At 45.4% G+C, this 17,396-nt stretch overlaps 1 protein-coding gene across 1 annotated transcript in view; it reads left to right on the top strand.

Moving 5' to 3' along the window:
- The window catches only part of ILDR2 (immunoglobulin like domain containing receptor 2), a gene marked incomplete at both ends in the record, with an annotated part of 32,732 nt that extends 15,982 nt beyond the window's left edge, over positions 1–16,750 (top strand). The window contains 7 exon segments of the mRNA XM_079547480.1: positions 2,225–2,281; positions 6,615–6,761; positions 7,505–7,681; positions 12,781–12,894; positions 14,502–14,712; positions 15,575–16,253; positions 16,715–16,750. Of these exon segments, the coding sequence (XP_079403606.1) occupies positions 2,225–2,281; positions 6,615–6,761; positions 7,505–7,681; positions 12,781–12,894; positions 14,502–14,712; positions 15,575–16,253; positions 16,715–16,750 (1,421 nt within the window).
- Positions 16,751–17,396: the final 646 nt, after the last annotated feature.

Raw genomic sequence — 17,396 nt, 5'->3', positions numbered from 1 at the left:
TGAGATGCAGCAGAATCTGGGGGATACAGCCACCCAGAGCTGAGGCTGAGGGGCAGCCCTCCTGTGAAAGCTTTGTGCACCCCCTCACAGTGGCAGTGGGGCCCCATGGGGCTGGGACAATAACCCCTCAGCAGGACTGAGACAGGCTGCACAGACAGGGAAGCAGTGACTGGTTATAGGTAACACGGGAAAACAGCTTTGGTTGTCTTTATCATGAGTCTTCACAGCGCTGTTGTTTTTGGGGGATGCTTCTTATGTCTTGAGCGTAAGGTTCCTCTGGAGGATCGCAGGGCACTGTAAGTCCCAGCAAGTGCAGGGGTTGAGGCTTTTATCATAGAATAGTTTGAGTTGGAAGGGAGCCTTAAAGGCCATCCAGTCCATCCCCCCTGCAGTAAACAGGGACACCTACAGGTCCATCAGGTGTTCAGAGCCCTGTCCAGTCTGACCTTGAGTGTCTCCGGGGATGCCCTGTACACCACCTCTCTGGGCAACCTGTTCCAGTGCCTTGCTAACTTTTAGGATAGGTTCAAAACAAAGCATGGCTACTTGGGCTTGTGAGATGGAGCTTGAGCTTTATAGAGCTGTCACTGGGATTGCACGGTGAACAGCCTTGCATTAGCTGTTCGCCTCTAGTTGTTTGTCCATTGATGCCTGCTGCTGGTCTTGGACTGTAACACAGAGGACCTACCCTGCATGTATTATGTGCATGCCCATTTTTTGAGAGCAGAAAGCACACATAAGGTCTTCTGTACAATGAGCTAGCTGGCAGCAGTTTGGACAGTTGATGCTATCAATGTCATGAAACTGTATCTGTAGATTAAAATATTGCAGTATGCTGGTGGCAGGAGTCCTTTTCAAAGTAGTAAATGAGGAACAACTATCTGAATGTTAAGCTTTATGTCTTTTGCTAAGGCTTCAGGAGCACCCATGATGGTGTTACAGTGAGCAATAGACAGCTTTGATGAGTTGCAACTGTTTGCAAAGCACTGCCTACATTCAGAGGATGTTTATTATGGCTCCAGCAGGCATCCTGGTGGATTTTTTATATCTACAGAATCTCTGCTGAAACATTTAAGGAAAACAGAGTGGCAATCTCTTTGATTATAACACGCTTCAAGGACAGGCTAGAGAGCAAGGAACTTGGGATCCAATTCATCATTGTCTGAGCAGTGCTTCGTGCTGGACCTGAAGGACTGTGGGGCAGCCTTTGCACTGGCTAGTCCTTAGCTGCCTTTGCTACAGTCCATCCACAACATGTCTCTCTCTCAAATGCAACTCCCCTACCTTATGTATGTCATTAGAAAACCAAGCACGAACCTGATGCAATTTAAAGGAGCACAAAGCACAGATGCACACAGTCATGTTCTGCCAGTGCATAGATGTGTGTAAATTATATCTGAACACTGTGTAGGGTGTTTGCTGTGTATCAGAAATATCCCAGACATTCAGTGCCAAAACAAATAGGCCCCAAACTGCCGTGGAGCTTGGATTTTTTGTTGTGTTCACTTCTAAATTAAAAGTCAAATTATTTTGTTTATTTGTTTGTTTTCCTTTTGCAATGTGATTCCATGAAGTTGCATAGGAATCCTTCCCTGGTTAATTTGCTCCACTGCAGGCTTGTCTTTATACAATCTCAATGAGTTGTTTGTTCATTGTGAAACAACCAGCACATACTCACAGTCATGTTTCAAAACATCTTTCCTGGAGCTGTTTCTGAAGCTGCAGAGCCCCACATGGAGATCCCCATCCCCAGGTGTCGAACGCATGTGACTGACTTGCCAAGGGCCTTGCGTTAAAGATGCTTTATATCCATTTGAAAACTATACCAGTAATATTTTTAAAGTAAACCAAATTCTTATGTTTGAAGGCTGTTGCGCATGTCCAGGAGCTTTTTGTATGTGCAAAGCATAACTCCAGCAAGATACTATCTTGTAATTATGCCAAGGAGACCTCCGTGTTCTTGTTGTTTTGTGCCTAAATCAGAGCAACTCTGCTCCAGATTATTCCTCCTGTTGCAGCTCTGCTAATGAAGACACAGTGCAATGCCAGACAAATGGAAGTGGTGCAGGGGCAGACACCAGGCACTGAGCGTGGTGATATCTGTGGTTGACAGGAGTGCAAGTGGGCTGATGATGAAGGGGACTGAAAGCTAAGGCAGGGGCTGGGAAGTTTGTTTTTCTTGCAGTAACCTTTCTCCTTGTTCTCCTCCTTCTGTCTTTTCTAGGCAGGACAGGGCTGCTTGCTGATCTCTTGCCCAGTTTTGCTGTGGAGATTATGCCAGGTATTCAGCCATTTCACCCATTAATTACCCAGTCTTCTGTCATCTTGTCTGTTTATCCTTCTGCAGCATCTTTTATGTGGTGTGCATTTTAACTGGTGTATTTTATCTGGGGAAGAAAAGAAAAAAAAACCTTGTTGCTTACTGAGAATGTGTGTTGGGTTGAAAATGGAGGATTGAATCTGGGACAGGGACAGGAACGTGAGGTCTGGGAGGTGACCCATAGAGATGTTAATGCCCTGCCAGGATCAGTGTGACCGCAGAAATTCCAGTGCTGTTCAGAAGAGGTTTTGTATCAAGCTCTCTGCTAAAGCAAAGGTAACACTGCTGCAACCTGTGAAGACACTGACAGCTTCATGTGCCCATATGGCTCTGTGTGTCACCCACCCTAGCTTGCTAGGAGCTTCCTCTGCCTGGCTGTGTGCTGTGGGTACTAATACAGCCATGGCCACAGATGGTAGCACAGGAGGTGCTAGCAATAGAGCACTGGCTAGTGACACGCTGGTGGCACAGTCCTTGTGCTGCATGGCCAGGGCATTATCTAGGTAACACCAGGTGGTTGGATGGGCTGTGAGAGTTCTCTGCCCATGACAAATCACTCACAAGCCAAACTAACAGCTGCCAATTCTGGCGCTCCTTAAAGAAGAAACAGCAACACATTGTCCTTGAGAGGGAAGAGCTGTGGGAACATTTAGCCCTAGAGTCATGATCATCCCCTGACAGTGCCCAAGAAGGCATTCTTTCACACCTTTGTGCAAAAATACATCTCCACATAAATGTGTGAAGCTATTTGCAAAGCTGTCCCAAAGATGGAAATGGAGAGAAGGCAAATACTCCCCACCTCCAAAGTAACCAAAAGCTCCCTTGAAGCTCACTGTAGCAGGAAAGGGATTGATGTCTTCAGCACAGACAGAGATTGATTCTCTGTTTCCTAACATTATTTTTCACTGTTTACAGTCTTACTTAATGGGTATAAAATTCCTGTATGTTGACCAGGTAATTTTCTGGTACCCCCACTGTGTGCGTATAAACAACAAGAAAGCGTAGAAGGCAGTGACAAACCACACATCTGAGTAAACAAAATCAACCGCTCTTAAACACAAACCAGTGGTTTTCAGGCAGTGAGGCCACATAGCATTTCAACTTGGTAAACAATTAAATCTCAGGGTTACACAATTGTTTCTGGAGGAGTTGTGAGAGAAGGTAATGGTTGTTCCAGCTAGAATTAGGGAATTGCAGGTAAAGCTGTTTGAACTCCCAGTTTTGTGCATTAAGGAGGAGCCAGCAGGCTCTTTTACTGCTTTCATGGCCGTATCACAGAAGCAAATGGTCTAACTTTCTGTGAGATCAAATCCTGACTCATAGGTCCCCATGACCGGGATGTGGATTTTAGGTATCTTCTAATGGTGCTGAGTGAATATATTGCAGTGCATAAAGCGCATACTAATCTGATATCTTTTTATACTCCAAGAACATTTTCAGAAGGACCACAGGTATGCTACAGTGAACTTGCTATTTTTTTCCTCTACCAGGCTTTTGTCCCTTGATCTTTTTATCTTTTGTTAGTGAAGAGTTCACTGATAGCTCTGGAGACCTGACACCTGCACTTCATTGTGTAGCTGTGGCTGGTCACTTCCATCATGCAGTGCTTTTTTTTTCAACAGGAATGTGACAAAAGAAGCCTCTGAGCTGTTGTCCTGCTTGGAGTGGCACAGATTAGGAAACACCAGACTGGAATAAATAGTCTGGCTCTATCTCACTTGCTTCCCAAGCACCTTGTAATTTTGTACTTCTCATAAGCTTAGTCTGATTTTGTCCTTTCTTTCTCCCATTGGATATTTTTCTTTGATACACTGCTTCTAGCTTCCATCTGCATTGCTCATAGCCTGTTTACGCTTGTTTATTTAGGACCTTTAACTATAATGCCTTTTTTTCCCCCTAGCATTCATTCTCCTAGCATATTTCCAGGCAGCAGCTATGACTGCTCTCAGCCTTCTTTTTGATGGACTAATGCAGCAAACTTCTGCTCTCACTGTGCAAGGCAGGTTGTCAAATCCCTTCATTGCTCTTGAATCTTTGCTTTGCATCAGCTCCTGCCTCAGTCAGCCTTTTCTTTTACAAAGATGATCAGAGCTGTATAACATCAGTAATTTCAGGTGGAGTCGCATGAAGTCCTCGTGTAAAAGCATTCCTGAATGCTCCTGGAAATACCTCCACTATGGAGTGCTGGATTATTTTTACTTTTTTTTGTAGATGTATAACATTAGCAGTTACAGTTGTGCTGTGGTGGAATTGTCCTTTCTTTTTTGTTCGTTTTCAAGTAACGTGGTCCCCATCACTGCAGAAACTGCCCTTGATCCTTGAACGTGCAAATCTACAATTATTGTTGAGTACCTTGAAATTCAGCATATTGTCGTGTTCTGTGTTTCTTACTGTAGGCCCAAGGACAGTTTGCCCTTTCTTTAAGACATCCCAGTCTTTGGTGACTATGCTTTGCTACCTCTTGCTCTCAAGCTGCATTAACACGTTCTTATTTTCTGTCAAGGTCATTCAGGAAAACAATAAAATGGTTCCTAGAACCATCCTGAGGAATTGTACTAGTAAGTTCCTATCAGCTGTTACCTTTCAATTGATGGATGCTTCCCTCCAGCCATTTCCTTATCTGTTAGCTCTTCTTTTTCTTCTTGACATAGACTAACAAAAAAAAAAAAATTCCACAAGGACCAAAATTAATGCAAATTTAAGAGAAATTCAGCTGTTTCAGCCACGAGCGAAATAAAGTATTCAAAAAACATAAAACATTTCACTTTACACTTCTGAAATGAAGTGTTTTGATTTGTAAATGCCAGATCTTTCGCTGACATTTTTTAAAGGAAATTTGAAAGGAATTTTAAAGGAAGTTTGAAATTAAAAATTGCATTTAGTAAAGGCAGTGGTTTGTAAAAGGATAAAGGAAAATGCCAGCAAAGGCAACAATTTTACTTCTGTTCAAGCAGAATGCTCTGGATGAATCAAAAATGAGATTTCTCGTCTTTGTGTTTTAAGAACTAAGAACTAGACAAATCTTGTGTTTTGGTTGTTCCAAGCTGAACACCTTTTCTGGCCTTTTCAGCTCAGTGACCCAGGTGAGAGGTACTGCATTTATCCAGTGTGATTCTGTACTCACACTGCAATCCTTGTAGCAGCTTTCTGCAGCTTAAACAACAGTGTACTGGGAAGCCTTGCAGTGAACACTTGACTTCTGTTCAGAAAGAGTGGTCTGTTGCTGTTTCCACCGCTGAACAACCCTACCACTTCTTTCTTTGCCTTCCTAGCAGCTTTCCAAGGTGGCTGGACAACCTCATAGGAACTTGTGGAGGCCTTCCCAGCTGGTCTTCATTCACCAGCAGTCTTGAGTTCTGGTTAGGTGGTTACATCCCTCTACTGCAAAGGGGTAAATTCAAAGTCTTGGAATTCCTTGGTGTGGCTGTGTTTACTGACCATTCTGCTGATCTAGGGGGCTGCCATGTGGGGGCATGTGCAGCTTTGTGCACACCATCCCCTGTGCAGTGCACGATGGTTAGACACGAAGCTGGGAGCTGCCCCATTGCAGGCTAGGCACCTGTCTGCACCACAGCTCCTGCTGCTGCAAGTTTCCCACAGCAGACTTTGAGAAACCTTTCCTTGCTCCCCTTCCCACATCATGTAAACGGAGACGATAAAAACCCCATCGTGATTTTTGTGACCAGCTCTTCTACCTCGTCTCTTTTACAGTCTTCATCTGAGGCTTAAGAAGAAAATGAAAAAGAAGGTGGCTGTTAGGTTTCCTGACTGGCTGCAGCGCCTGAATAGGATGTTCGTTCAGCACATTCAAAAGAATAATTGTGTGCGTGGGCCTAGTTGCGAAGGGGCAGGCCTGGCTCATTTGCTGGGTTATTTATAGCCTGCTTTTCGCCATAGTTTGTGCCCATTAAAATTAGAATATAGTTAGGGAACAAGCACACAAGCAGGGCATGAACGTAGGCAGGAAGAATGAATCTTAGATGAGACACAAATGCTAATGGAGCATGTCCTGCAGCATTCATACAGGTCTGCTCTGGGACAAAGGGTTTCCATATTGGGGAGACAGAGCTTTTGCCTCCGTGCTGCTCCTTCTCAGATGGGAAGGGACTATGTTCCTGTAGCTCTGGTTCTCAACACCGTGTGCCATTTCTGCTCAATGCAGTTCTAGGCCAGGAGGGAACCCACTTTTGCTAACAGCCCCATCTGCCTGTCTCTGCAGGGACAGTGTTGCTGCCATTCCTTTCTCCAGTGATGTGCAATCCTGTAAGTTTCTTTTTCTCCCTGTTTTTTCCAGAGTGGGTCTTTGTGGGCCTGGTGATCCTGGGAGCGTTCCTGTTCTTCCTCCTGGTGGGGATCTGCTGGTGTCAGTGCTGCCCACATAGCTGCTGCTGTTACGTCCGCTGTCCTTGCTGCCCTGAGTCCTGCTGCTGTCCCCGGGCGTGTGAGTGACCCCATCCAAGCTGATGCAGATCTTTCTTACTTCTGCTCCCTGGCAGGAGCAGAACAGGAGGAGAATCTGCAAATGTTGCTTCCTTTGCCCTGAGCACTTTGCTTAACTGAAGAGCTAGTTCCTGGGGAGTGAAGCATCTGACCTATTACTCAATGGTTGAGCGCTCAAAGTTAATTACAAATGTAATTTTCTAAGCCCTCCCTGCCTTGGCAGCTGTGCCTTCTTCACAGTGTCATGCTCCTCTTCCAAAGTTGCCATCATGTCAGTGAGTGTTGTGGGGGCAGACTAAAACCATCCAGAGAAGTATTTTCCCAACATTGAAAAGCAGCTGCCTTCTGCAACAGTGCAAAATCCTTGTGACCCAGCAAGGTTCTCCCATCGGAGTCAGGCAGATCTGTCAAGTTTCGTGAGCCTCATTCCTGCAGCTTGAGTCATCAGTTGTTTCAGAAGCTGAATTGCCACTAAATGGTGGCAGCAGAAATGCTGTCTCAGACACGCTGGTTGTCTTTCTGTTGCCAGACATCTTACAGTGTTCACTTGACATGTGCATTTTTTAATTCCCCCAGTTCCCGTGGAGGCTTAGAGAATATCAGATTGGTCCTTGTCATTTCATTTGTCCAGTTATCTCCTGCTGGGATGTCACCAGCATCAATGGTTTGCAGGTTTCTGTCATGTGACACGTGGGTCTGGAGAAAGCTGGTGCAATGCTGACTGGTGTTCTTTTTGTTTTTCAGTGTATGTTGCAGGCAAGGCAGCAAAAGCAGGGTACCCTCCTGCGGTCTCCTCCATCCCAGGTCCATACTACATCCCCAGTGTTCCTGTAGCTGGTGTCCCATCTCCTGCTGTGCTAATGGATAAGTCACACCCACCTCCCTTGGCTCCAAGTGACACTGGTGGAGGAAACCAAAATGGTAATTCACAGCATTCAGTCCACTTACTGGGAGCAGGGCTGAGAAAGGGAAGGATGAACATCATCTGTAGAGTGCTATGAACAGGGTAATCCTGGAGAAACTGCATCTTGATCCTGACATTGACAATGACAGCCGCATCCCTTAGGGCCAAGTAGTCCAACCTTCCTAGTGCTGTCAGCAGAATGTCAGCTTGAGTAATGAATTAGGTCAGTGGAGAATGGGAGGTCCACGCTCTGAGCCTCGTTTGATACAGCTGTAAAACTTCACTTGTAGGGTAAAAAAGGGTGAATGGTTTCAGGGGAGCAGAAACAGTGGCCATTTTCTTCTTAGAGCCAATGCCTTAGAAGCTACACTTTCTTGGTAAACCACTCTTGCTGCTCTCCATGGGTCACTGCTTGCCCTCCTGCAGCAGTTTCTGCTGTAACATGTGGTGCTGTCCGTGTAACAATTTGGGCACAGGAATGTGCCTCTTCATCATTTCTACCCAAGAACATTAGAGGCTGGATCCCTTCCCCTGTGTTACGGAAGTCACTAGGTCATTTGGCTTATTCAGCCTTTTCATTTATGAACTGTGAGTGACAGAATGCTTCTAACTAGAAGGGAGTTACGGATCGATATCAGACACGGAGTATTGGTACGGTGGCTCTGTCTTGGTTCAGGGTCACTTCTCCTGCTGTGAAAGGAAGCTGCCTTCAAGAAGTATGAAGTATTTAGCCACATCAAGCATTTCAGGATCAGAGTAGCTGTCTGATCTCAAACTTTGTGGAGAGGAAGTGACTCTTACCAAGGTAGTCTCCATACTGACACAGTGTGTTTGCCATTGACTCAGCCACATCTGATTTCAAAGCACTGCGCTGATAATCAATTGTTAAGTTTACTCATGACAGTGTGTTGATAAGAGAGTTCCAAAAAAAAGACACAATCAAGTAGCATTCTCAAGTAATTAAGCTTTTGGAACAATCTTCTGCAGCCTTCCCCTGCCCCAGTCAATGCATTAACCTTTCCAGAATTACTAGAAGTATTTTCCTTCAACAGTCTGACAGTTTTTTCCCCTGAAATAAAAACAGAGCCCTGGAATGAAACATTTTGAAATAGGAAATAAATCAGTCACTGACCCAAAGCAGAATGTATCCAATTGAAAAATCTGTGTTGGAAAGTGAAGAAAAACAGCCCAGTGCTTTTTTTTTCTTTTTCTTTTTTTCCCTCTTGTGCTAAATGTCACTTCATGTAGAGTGTGGCATTGGCTGTGGGAACCTGAGGGATTTTGTAAGAGTCACGTCACAGACCCAGTACTCATCTCTTTACCAGCAGAGCACAAATGCAGAGTGTAAAACAGTGGATGTGTTTGGAAATAAGATGGAGTGGCTCTTGGCATCCATGTTTATAACACAGAAGGGTGCATTTATTATATAATTCAAAATGGTGAGTCTTAAGCCCTTAACTCAGAATTTGACAGGTAATACTACATGTTGCCATAGTGGTAATACTAATATTATTACATTGAGTTTTAGCTGTTGTGAAGAGACAACAGAGTTTCTTAAGCTTTATTTTTCTTAATTAATATTTACTGTAATAGTTTGGACAAAGCCTTAGCCTGGATCGTGCTCCTGTTGTTCAGGGGGCTGCGTGTAAAATGTGTTCCTAGAACTGTGCCAATAAGGAAGATTGGTATCAACCTACATTCTCTTCCTTGCCTCTTAGGCTCCTCCATCATGTGCCAGCATATCCCCTAATCAGATGCTGTAGAAGAGAAAACAATTACGTGGCACTTCCAAACTATGTGTTTGCTGGTTGGCCTCACAGCAAGCTAAACAAAACAGTTAATGGTTGAATGGATGGCAAAGGTCTTTGCCCAGAGGAAACACTAATTACAATTTCTGTGTCTTCCACATAGCCAGGATAAGTCTGATCTAAAACTTGTAAAAGCTTTATATCTGTGAGACTTCAGTCCTTCTGTCTGGTTCATTTAAAATTGGTCGATGGGATCAGAAATGCTCTGGGATGGAGAATGGAGGATTCTGTAATCCTGTCTTGCCTGTCTGCAAAGGGCAGCCTTTTCCTTAGATGGCTTCTGTGCTTGTAGACGACCCCTGTGGGGTGATCTGGTGAGCAAACTAAGGTGTGGGCATATTTTAAAGAATAGCCTGCAGTTAGTTACATAAATACCGCGCAACAAAGCTCCAGTGAAGCTTAGAAACTGTCTGAAACTTAGGTCTGAACAGGAAATAAAAATGAAATTTCAGTTCTCATATTTAGAAGATGGTTGGCAGCACATAAGTTAGGATGTATGCTCTGCCTATTTTAAATGTAATGGTTGCCTGGAGACTTGCACAGATTCTCCAATCCATGCACATAGGGAAGTCTTTGATCCAAGAGCTGAACTCCAGACCTCTCCTATGAGAAGTGTAGAAGGATGAGAAATTTCTTAATTCCCAACACTTGCCCGAAAAAAATAGCAGTGCTGTCCTTTCAGGAGAGGAAAACAGTTTACAGTTTTGTCTGACTTGGTTCCACCCACAGAAGAATAAAAAAAAGCCTGCCAGTAGTTACACAGATTAAACATTAGAAATTCATAAACTGTTCAGAAGAGGAAAATAAACTGTAACAGGGAAGAACATTCCATTCTTTGTGACTTAGAGAAGGAGTGGTTTAATATCCCTGCATCTTCATTTCCATATAATTGAGATGGGCTTAAAAATATGCAGACCTTATTAAAGGATTAAAGGATTCTGACAATTTGTAGAAGAAGAAGGGTATGAAGAGGAAGCATGTGAGAATTTGGTTCTCATGTGAGGGAATAATGAAGAGATTTAATAATTGCTGGAAGTATTTAATAAACTTAGAGACAAAATATGCCTTATCTATAATAGAAAATACCTTTAATGAGCTGCTCATGGTCATCTTTGCAGATTTAATTTGAAGGTTAATTTCTAGATGCTTACAGAATTAACCAAGAAGGTAGTTTTCCTTTTGATACACAGCTGCAATAGCGAGTCAAGCATGAAGCTAGCATGGTGTCTAGCTAATTCTCCCATCATTTTCAGGAGCTATAGATGTTGCCCAAATAGATGTTTGGCACAGTCTCAGTATGAGCGCTGGCTCTGAGCCAGTGTCTGGAAGCTGCTGCTCAAGGTCCCCAAAGGTTATTAGTAGGTCAGAGTCATTTCCAGCTGATGGTTGGTTGTTGGCCTGTGTAGAAATGAGGTGGTAGCTCAGCTGAGCTCCCGAGAGACACGTTAGTAGGAAGAATAGCAAGAGGTCTCTTTCTTGGCAGTGTACCAGATCAGAGCTCAACAATAGTGAGGCAAAGTGGAGAACTTGCTGTGCTGTTGCTCATGCTGTGCCAACCCTTCTTCGTAGCTGCAGCCTCACTCAAAGAAACGTGCTGGCCTTCTGCTTTGAAAGGCAGAGGCAGAGTTCCTTGCATTCTGTAAGTCATGTTGTGCATTTACAGTCATTGTACGTGCATTTATGGTGATAATAAAACTGAAACCCAGGCTGCTGTTGGCTGAGCTGTATGGGTTTGTTCTGGAGACACGCTGAAAGCAGGACTGTGATAGACACATACTACGTTTTAACACCTAACACCTTTTGTACAAAGTAATGCACAAAGTAGTATTTCAGGATGTAGTTATTTGCTTTACATGCACACAGTCAAAACCCTCAGTAAAGCACATTCCTTCCGCAGCAATTTTCAGGATTATTACAGGAATTGTTCCACCCATTTCTGTGGCACAGCCACTTCTGAGGCAGAGCATGGTTATTTAATAGTGCACAGACACATGCATAGCCATTGAGGACAGAAGGTGCCTAAAAATACTGCTGGCAAGTCCTTATTCAGCCCACACAGTACATACTATGCAGCATACTATCAAACCCATATGTTAAGGCATGATCCATTGGGGTATGGAATAAAACAGAGAAGAAACAGTGGCTCATTACCACATCCAGCTGTTTTTTAAAATCATGCCTCAAGAGGAATGCTTGTGCAACACTGCAGTGTTAATGCAAGGGAATATACCAACCCCCTGCAAGGCAAACAGGTTCATTTTGTGGTGGTAAGTCACATCCTCATGACAGTGCTCTGGTGAGGCTTTGAACATTCACTCTTTTGGACTTAGACATGTGTTCATGTCCATCTTGGAGTAGCTCTGGGTTGAGACCTTCCTTAAACAATCTGCTGTAGAAACGTTATATTCTTCACAGCTCCAAAAGGCAGATTTCTACTTGCTAGCTGTAGGCCTGCCTTGAGGTCGCCAGGTTAGCCATGAAGTGTGCTTGGAGCCAGCCTACTGGAGTTAGAGCTGCTGTAGCTCCGGGTGTGTCTCTTCTACATGAAGGAAGATAGCAAAGCCAAAAAAGCTGTCCAGAATTCCCCTGCAAATGGAGTAATCCCAGGAGTTGAGAGCTTAATGCGTATGTGAGACTCACCTTTTCTGTAAGATAGAGCACATAAAGAATGCCGGAGGAAACAGTTTCAGTTACTCAGTGACCTGATTGGCCCCTTTATTGAGTTTGGTATAAATTTCAAAGCAGTGTGGTGTGCTTTATGGGACTCTGTTTCCATCTGTATCCTGTGGAGCTTCTGCCACATGTTCTTCTACCTTTGTGAGCAGAAGTCCTTGAGTGGGGAGATGTGCTGGTCCTGCTTAGTGCAGCTCCCAAATGCTCAGCCACCTGCTTCCCCTGCAGTCTCATGGCCCCTGCTGCACAGAAGCAGTCTGACCTTCTGGGTCTGTTTCTCCCATGCCATGACAAATCCTTCCTGTATCACTGAAGGGAAACGAGTGCTACTTTTCTCCTTGTCATCCTCTGTAGGAGGTGGGGTCACTGTCACCATTTGATGTACGTGGTTCTATAGGCTGGGCATTTCCAAGCCATTTTTGCTGTCGCTGCAAACTTTATAAATGATGCAGCTGCTCACAACTTCACGTCCCACCTTACAGACAGATTTCTCCTGAAGCAAGGACTGACTCATTGTTTTGGAGGCTGCAGCCTACCTGCCTGCAGACATGAACTCAGCTATCGAAGCAGTATTGGCTGAAAGTCTTGAACTTCAATGCATTTTCCACTAATTCCTTTTAATTTCTCCGTAGCAGTGCGCAAAGGGTACAGGATCCAGACTGACAAGGAAAGGGACTCCATGAAAGTGCTCTACTACGTTGAGAAAGAACTGGCTCAGTTTGACCCAGCGAGGAGAATGCGAGAGCAATGTGAGGAACGAGAACGGTTTGAATTTTTTTTTTCACTGACCTGAAAAGTACTCTGCAAATTCATAGCTTAAAGTTAGCTGTCTTTGTTTTGAGAGCCTCTAGGATATAATGCTTGGGATGGATAAAGTCTAGATTTTAGGAATCTATGGGTATATTCTGATTTTGAAGAGCTGGTTCTTATCTAATCATCCTTCATTAGAGTAAACAAGGTGTGGGAAACTCAAACTATTAGGAAAATTGGCCACTCGAGTCACTGAACTTTTGAGTCATCGTTGTCTGAAAAGCCAGGTCTGTACTTGAGCCTTTTACAATCCGTAGGTATATGATAATACTGTAAATATAGCCCCCGGAATTTCTGTATGTCTTACAGTGTGGCTGCCTCTAAACTCCCTGCATGGCAAAATAGGAAAGGGATGATTTTATTGAAATTATATTCTATGGACTGCAGTGACTGCAGCATGGCTGGAGCAATGCAGAAAGTTTGGAATGATTGTTGCCCTGCAAAGTGACTACAAGAACTCCTCCACGCAGGAGTTCCTGCATGGAACTCCTCTCTGTTTTCCTATGGCCTCTTGCAGGCTGTATAGATAAAGGCAGAGGGAGTTCTTAGGGGTGTCAGAGTACAAGGCCGAATGAGGATCTCCCTTGCTTTAGGAGGGAGAGGTGCAGTAGTAGGAAGGGGTATGAGAGGGACTTGTAGCACCGCTGTTTATCCTGTGTCTGTTTTGTGCACAGAACAAAACAGCAGGGCAGGGGCTCAGTTCCTCTATGCAGCACCCGACTTGTGCTGTGCTAACCCACATTAGCAGTGGTAGAGGCTCTTTTAAAACAGATATGTGAGATCCTGCAAATCAATGAAGGTAAGGGCTTTGGGGAATGACATTAAATCAAGGTTTTGTACGGATTAGGCATAACTAACAAATTATATGTACTTCCAAAACAGTCATTGCTCAGTACACTGTCTTCTCCACCCACAAGATTTACTATAAAAAGACCTCTCCAGATTGGTGTGTCAGGCCTCCAGATGTCAATGTGCTTGATGAGGCAGAGACTGACAGTGATTCAGACAGTCTCTTATATTTTTTAAAAAAACCTTTTTTTTTTTTTTTTTTTTTTTTGAGGGGGCTGTTTTTGTTTAACTGGGCAAATCAGGCCAAATCCAGAGCCAGCCTGTCTCACACCAGGAAAGGGGGGGTGGCACAACTGCTGTGACAATGTGCCACCTCGGGGCGGTGGAGAGCTCCCACGTGTTGGTGAAGCAGGGCTGAGGAGAGATTTCCACTCGAAGGCTGAGCTCAACTGTCTGAATGCAGGCATCTGATGCCATTTGAGGTACCCTTTGAATGTCACCAGTTACTGAGTACTAGCTCAGAAGGTAGGTTTGGCAGCAGTCCTGTGTCCAAACTGAGACCCAGGAGCCTTAGGCTTCACATGAAGTTTTGGAGGAGATCCTTGGGTTCCATTTTGAATTTTTTCTAATGAAGAGCAGTTTAGCTTCTTTCTGAAAAAGCTGCAGCCACGTTTATTACAGACTTCCTGTCTTCTCATCCTCACATATGCCCTGAGGTGATGCCTATCTTACTTATTTTCTACAACTTCCCCTGCAGATAACAACACTGTCTCTGAGCTCAGCTCTTTGCATGAGGATGATATGAACTTCAGGCAGCCCTACCGCCAGGCACGGAGGAAACCTCTGCCTCCTGCAGAAGACCTGGATGGTGATGCTGAGTACTGGGCCGGAGTCATTGGTGGAGGCAGCACATCGAGATCACAGGCGATCTCTGATTACAGAGATGAGAGGGACAGTTTCCGGCACAGGTGAGGAGTGCTGTGTTTGGGAGGCTGCTGTATAAAAGTGACGGAGAAAAGCCAGATGTACTGGGAGCTTTTCTCAATTTCCTCCTGCCCCGGTCCAGTCTACCAAGATGGAGAGAGGCTGTAGCTGTAGAGAAAGATGGAAGTGTCATTAGATGAGGACAGCATGAATCTGGTTTCCACAAGTCTGCTGAAGCCTGCCAAGCTGGGCAAAGCTAGGTACTGATACCATTCCAGGTGGGGTGCAAAAGTGAGATAAATAGAAGAAACAGAGCTTCCATAATGCTCTACACAGATTTGTACCTGATCCCTTGGACAATTTTTGGTGTTGGTGTGCTTTATTAGGAATCACAGAACTGGCACCTAGATGAGAGATGCTGTGTGTATGCTTTTCCCTCATATGCCAGCAGCCTGGTCTCCCAGAAGTAGTGGCAAGGATTTGTTTCCTTCAACCCTGGACTAGTGTTCCAGTTCACTTACTTTAAACCTGTTTCAGAATTAACCTTCTGTGAGCTTCTATAGCCAGGTTCTTGGATTTTGCCAGCAGGAGATACACCTATAAGTGCTGGGGGCAAGAGGAAGTAAGTCCAGTCCTGTCTAGTGAAGGACAAGGGAACTGCATCCTGGTGTTAATGTTGGGTAGACATGTAGAATCTGAACTATCCACAGTGGGCTGCCTTTACAGTCAACAGAGAGAAGTGGGCACTTCTAGGATGTGGTACATCTCTTGCTACGGAAGGTGATAAAAGCAGGTCAGATGATTCATGCCCCAACAGAGCCTGTTTCCCTCCATTATTTGTGAAGGCAGCCAAAAGATGAGTGTAGCTGATTCCTGACCTCTAACACTATTTTCTCTTTCTTCCAGCCAGCAGAGATCCAAGTCCGAGATGTTGTCCCGCAAGAGTTTCTCTGTGGGAGTTCCAGCCGTCTCTATGGACGAGCTGGCAGCCTTTGCAGAGTCCTACAGCCAGCGGGCCCGGCGGGCAGACAGCCAGGAGACTCGGCGTTTCGAGCGGTCGGAGTCACGCAGTGGCCGTGCTGGAGGGCTGACCCATCAGGATAGCTCCATGGAGGAGTACTACACTAAGCGCAGCAGGGGGAACCGAGAGCCACTGACGGACTCGGAACGGGGCTGGTCGTACAGCCCGCCCCGGAGACGGGCCCATGAGGAGAAGCACCTGCCCAGGCTGGTGAGCCGGACACCCGGAGGGAGCCAGAAGTACGATCACTCCTACCTCAGCAGTGTCTTGGAGAGAAAGTCCCGGAGCTATGATGAAAACGGTGACCATTGTGAAACCCCCTCAAAGCTGAGCTCACAGCCCAGCCAGAGAGGAGGGGGAACGTATTATGCTTGGTCACCGCCTTCTACCTACAAATCCGATACGTCTCAGCAACAGACACCACCACCCGAGCAGGAGGAAGAGGAGGACACCCTGCCTCCCTACAGCGAGAGGGAGCTGAGCCGAGGCCCTTCTTACCGGGCCAGGGAGCAGGCCTACCTCAACGCCTCTGACAAGAAGAGGAAGAAGGATCCCAAGAAAACAGTGAGGCCCTGTCTTGTGCTACTGATACAGATAGGCTAAGTAGGGAGCCAACAGCCAGGGGTTGCTAACCAGTTTAGAGACTCTCCAGTTTGTGAGAGAGTAGAGCCTGGAGTCTAAGTGTGAGGAACCCCCAGTAATGCAAGGAACTCTGCAGAGACCTCAGGGGCATAGTTGCGAGGTGACAGATGTTCCTGAGTGTTTGCCCATGAGCATGTGTGCCATGCATGCCAAAGGCACACAGAGTTACATGGGATGCCAGTAGGTGAAAAAAATCCTGCCCCAGTCTGGGCTAGCAAGAGCTGACAAACATGTAGTTTTTGGGGAGAGGGAGACAAACCAAACAGGCCCGTGTGAGAAAAAAAAAAGGGTGTCAGCTTGACTAAATTGTTGCCAAAGCTACATCCATCTGATTGTCTGTTCTGTGGGTGCTTTCCTATTGACATCTCTCTCCTCTCTTTCAGAATGATTTCCCAACAAGAATGTCCCTCGTGGTTTGAAGTCACTGTGGACATGTCATGCCAATGGGATGGATACCATAATGTTGCTGCAGTGGAAAAGATGCAGAGCAACAAGCAAACTGGGCCCCAGTGAACCTTTTCAGCCACCAGCCAGGGACTCCTTGTTCAAAAATTGTTTCATCAGGGTGGTAGACTCCCATAAAGAGCACCCAATCTCAGAGGCTTTGGAAGTCTGCCAGGAGAATGAGCCAGGGCTCTCTTTGGCACCCTCCATTCTGCACTGGAAGGCAGCCATGTCCTTACGACCCCTGCAGCCCTGAACTAGGAGCAAGGCTGCCTTTGTGCCTCTTTTCCTATCTCACGTGCAGAAAGAGGCCTGTGTGCATACCTCAGGCTCCCTCTGTCTCCTCTGTTCACTGGATCAAAATTGTCTCCATGCTTAGAGTCTATTCTGTATCATCCCCACGCTGGGAGGAGACCTCGTTCTTACAGCTGCAGACTGCCTCCAAGGCTCTAAATTGTGAAAGAAAATCTACATCCTTTCAGACACCACAGAGCAGGACTGATGAGGTGTTTCTTGCAAGGGCTGAACAGAGAGAGAGAGAGACGAGTGTGGTCTGGTTTGTTCAATATATTTAGTTATGTTCATTGTGTGCTGAGAGTTGCAAGTGAGATTGATGTATTG

This window comes from Tetrao urogallus (genome assembly GCF_951394365.1).
Source record: "Tetrao urogallus genome assembly, chromosome: 1".
NCBI lineage: Eukaryota > Metazoa > Chordata > Aves > Galliformes > Phasianidae > Tetrao > Tetrao urogallus.
This window is presented reverse-complemented; position numbering and strand designations above follow the sequence as displayed.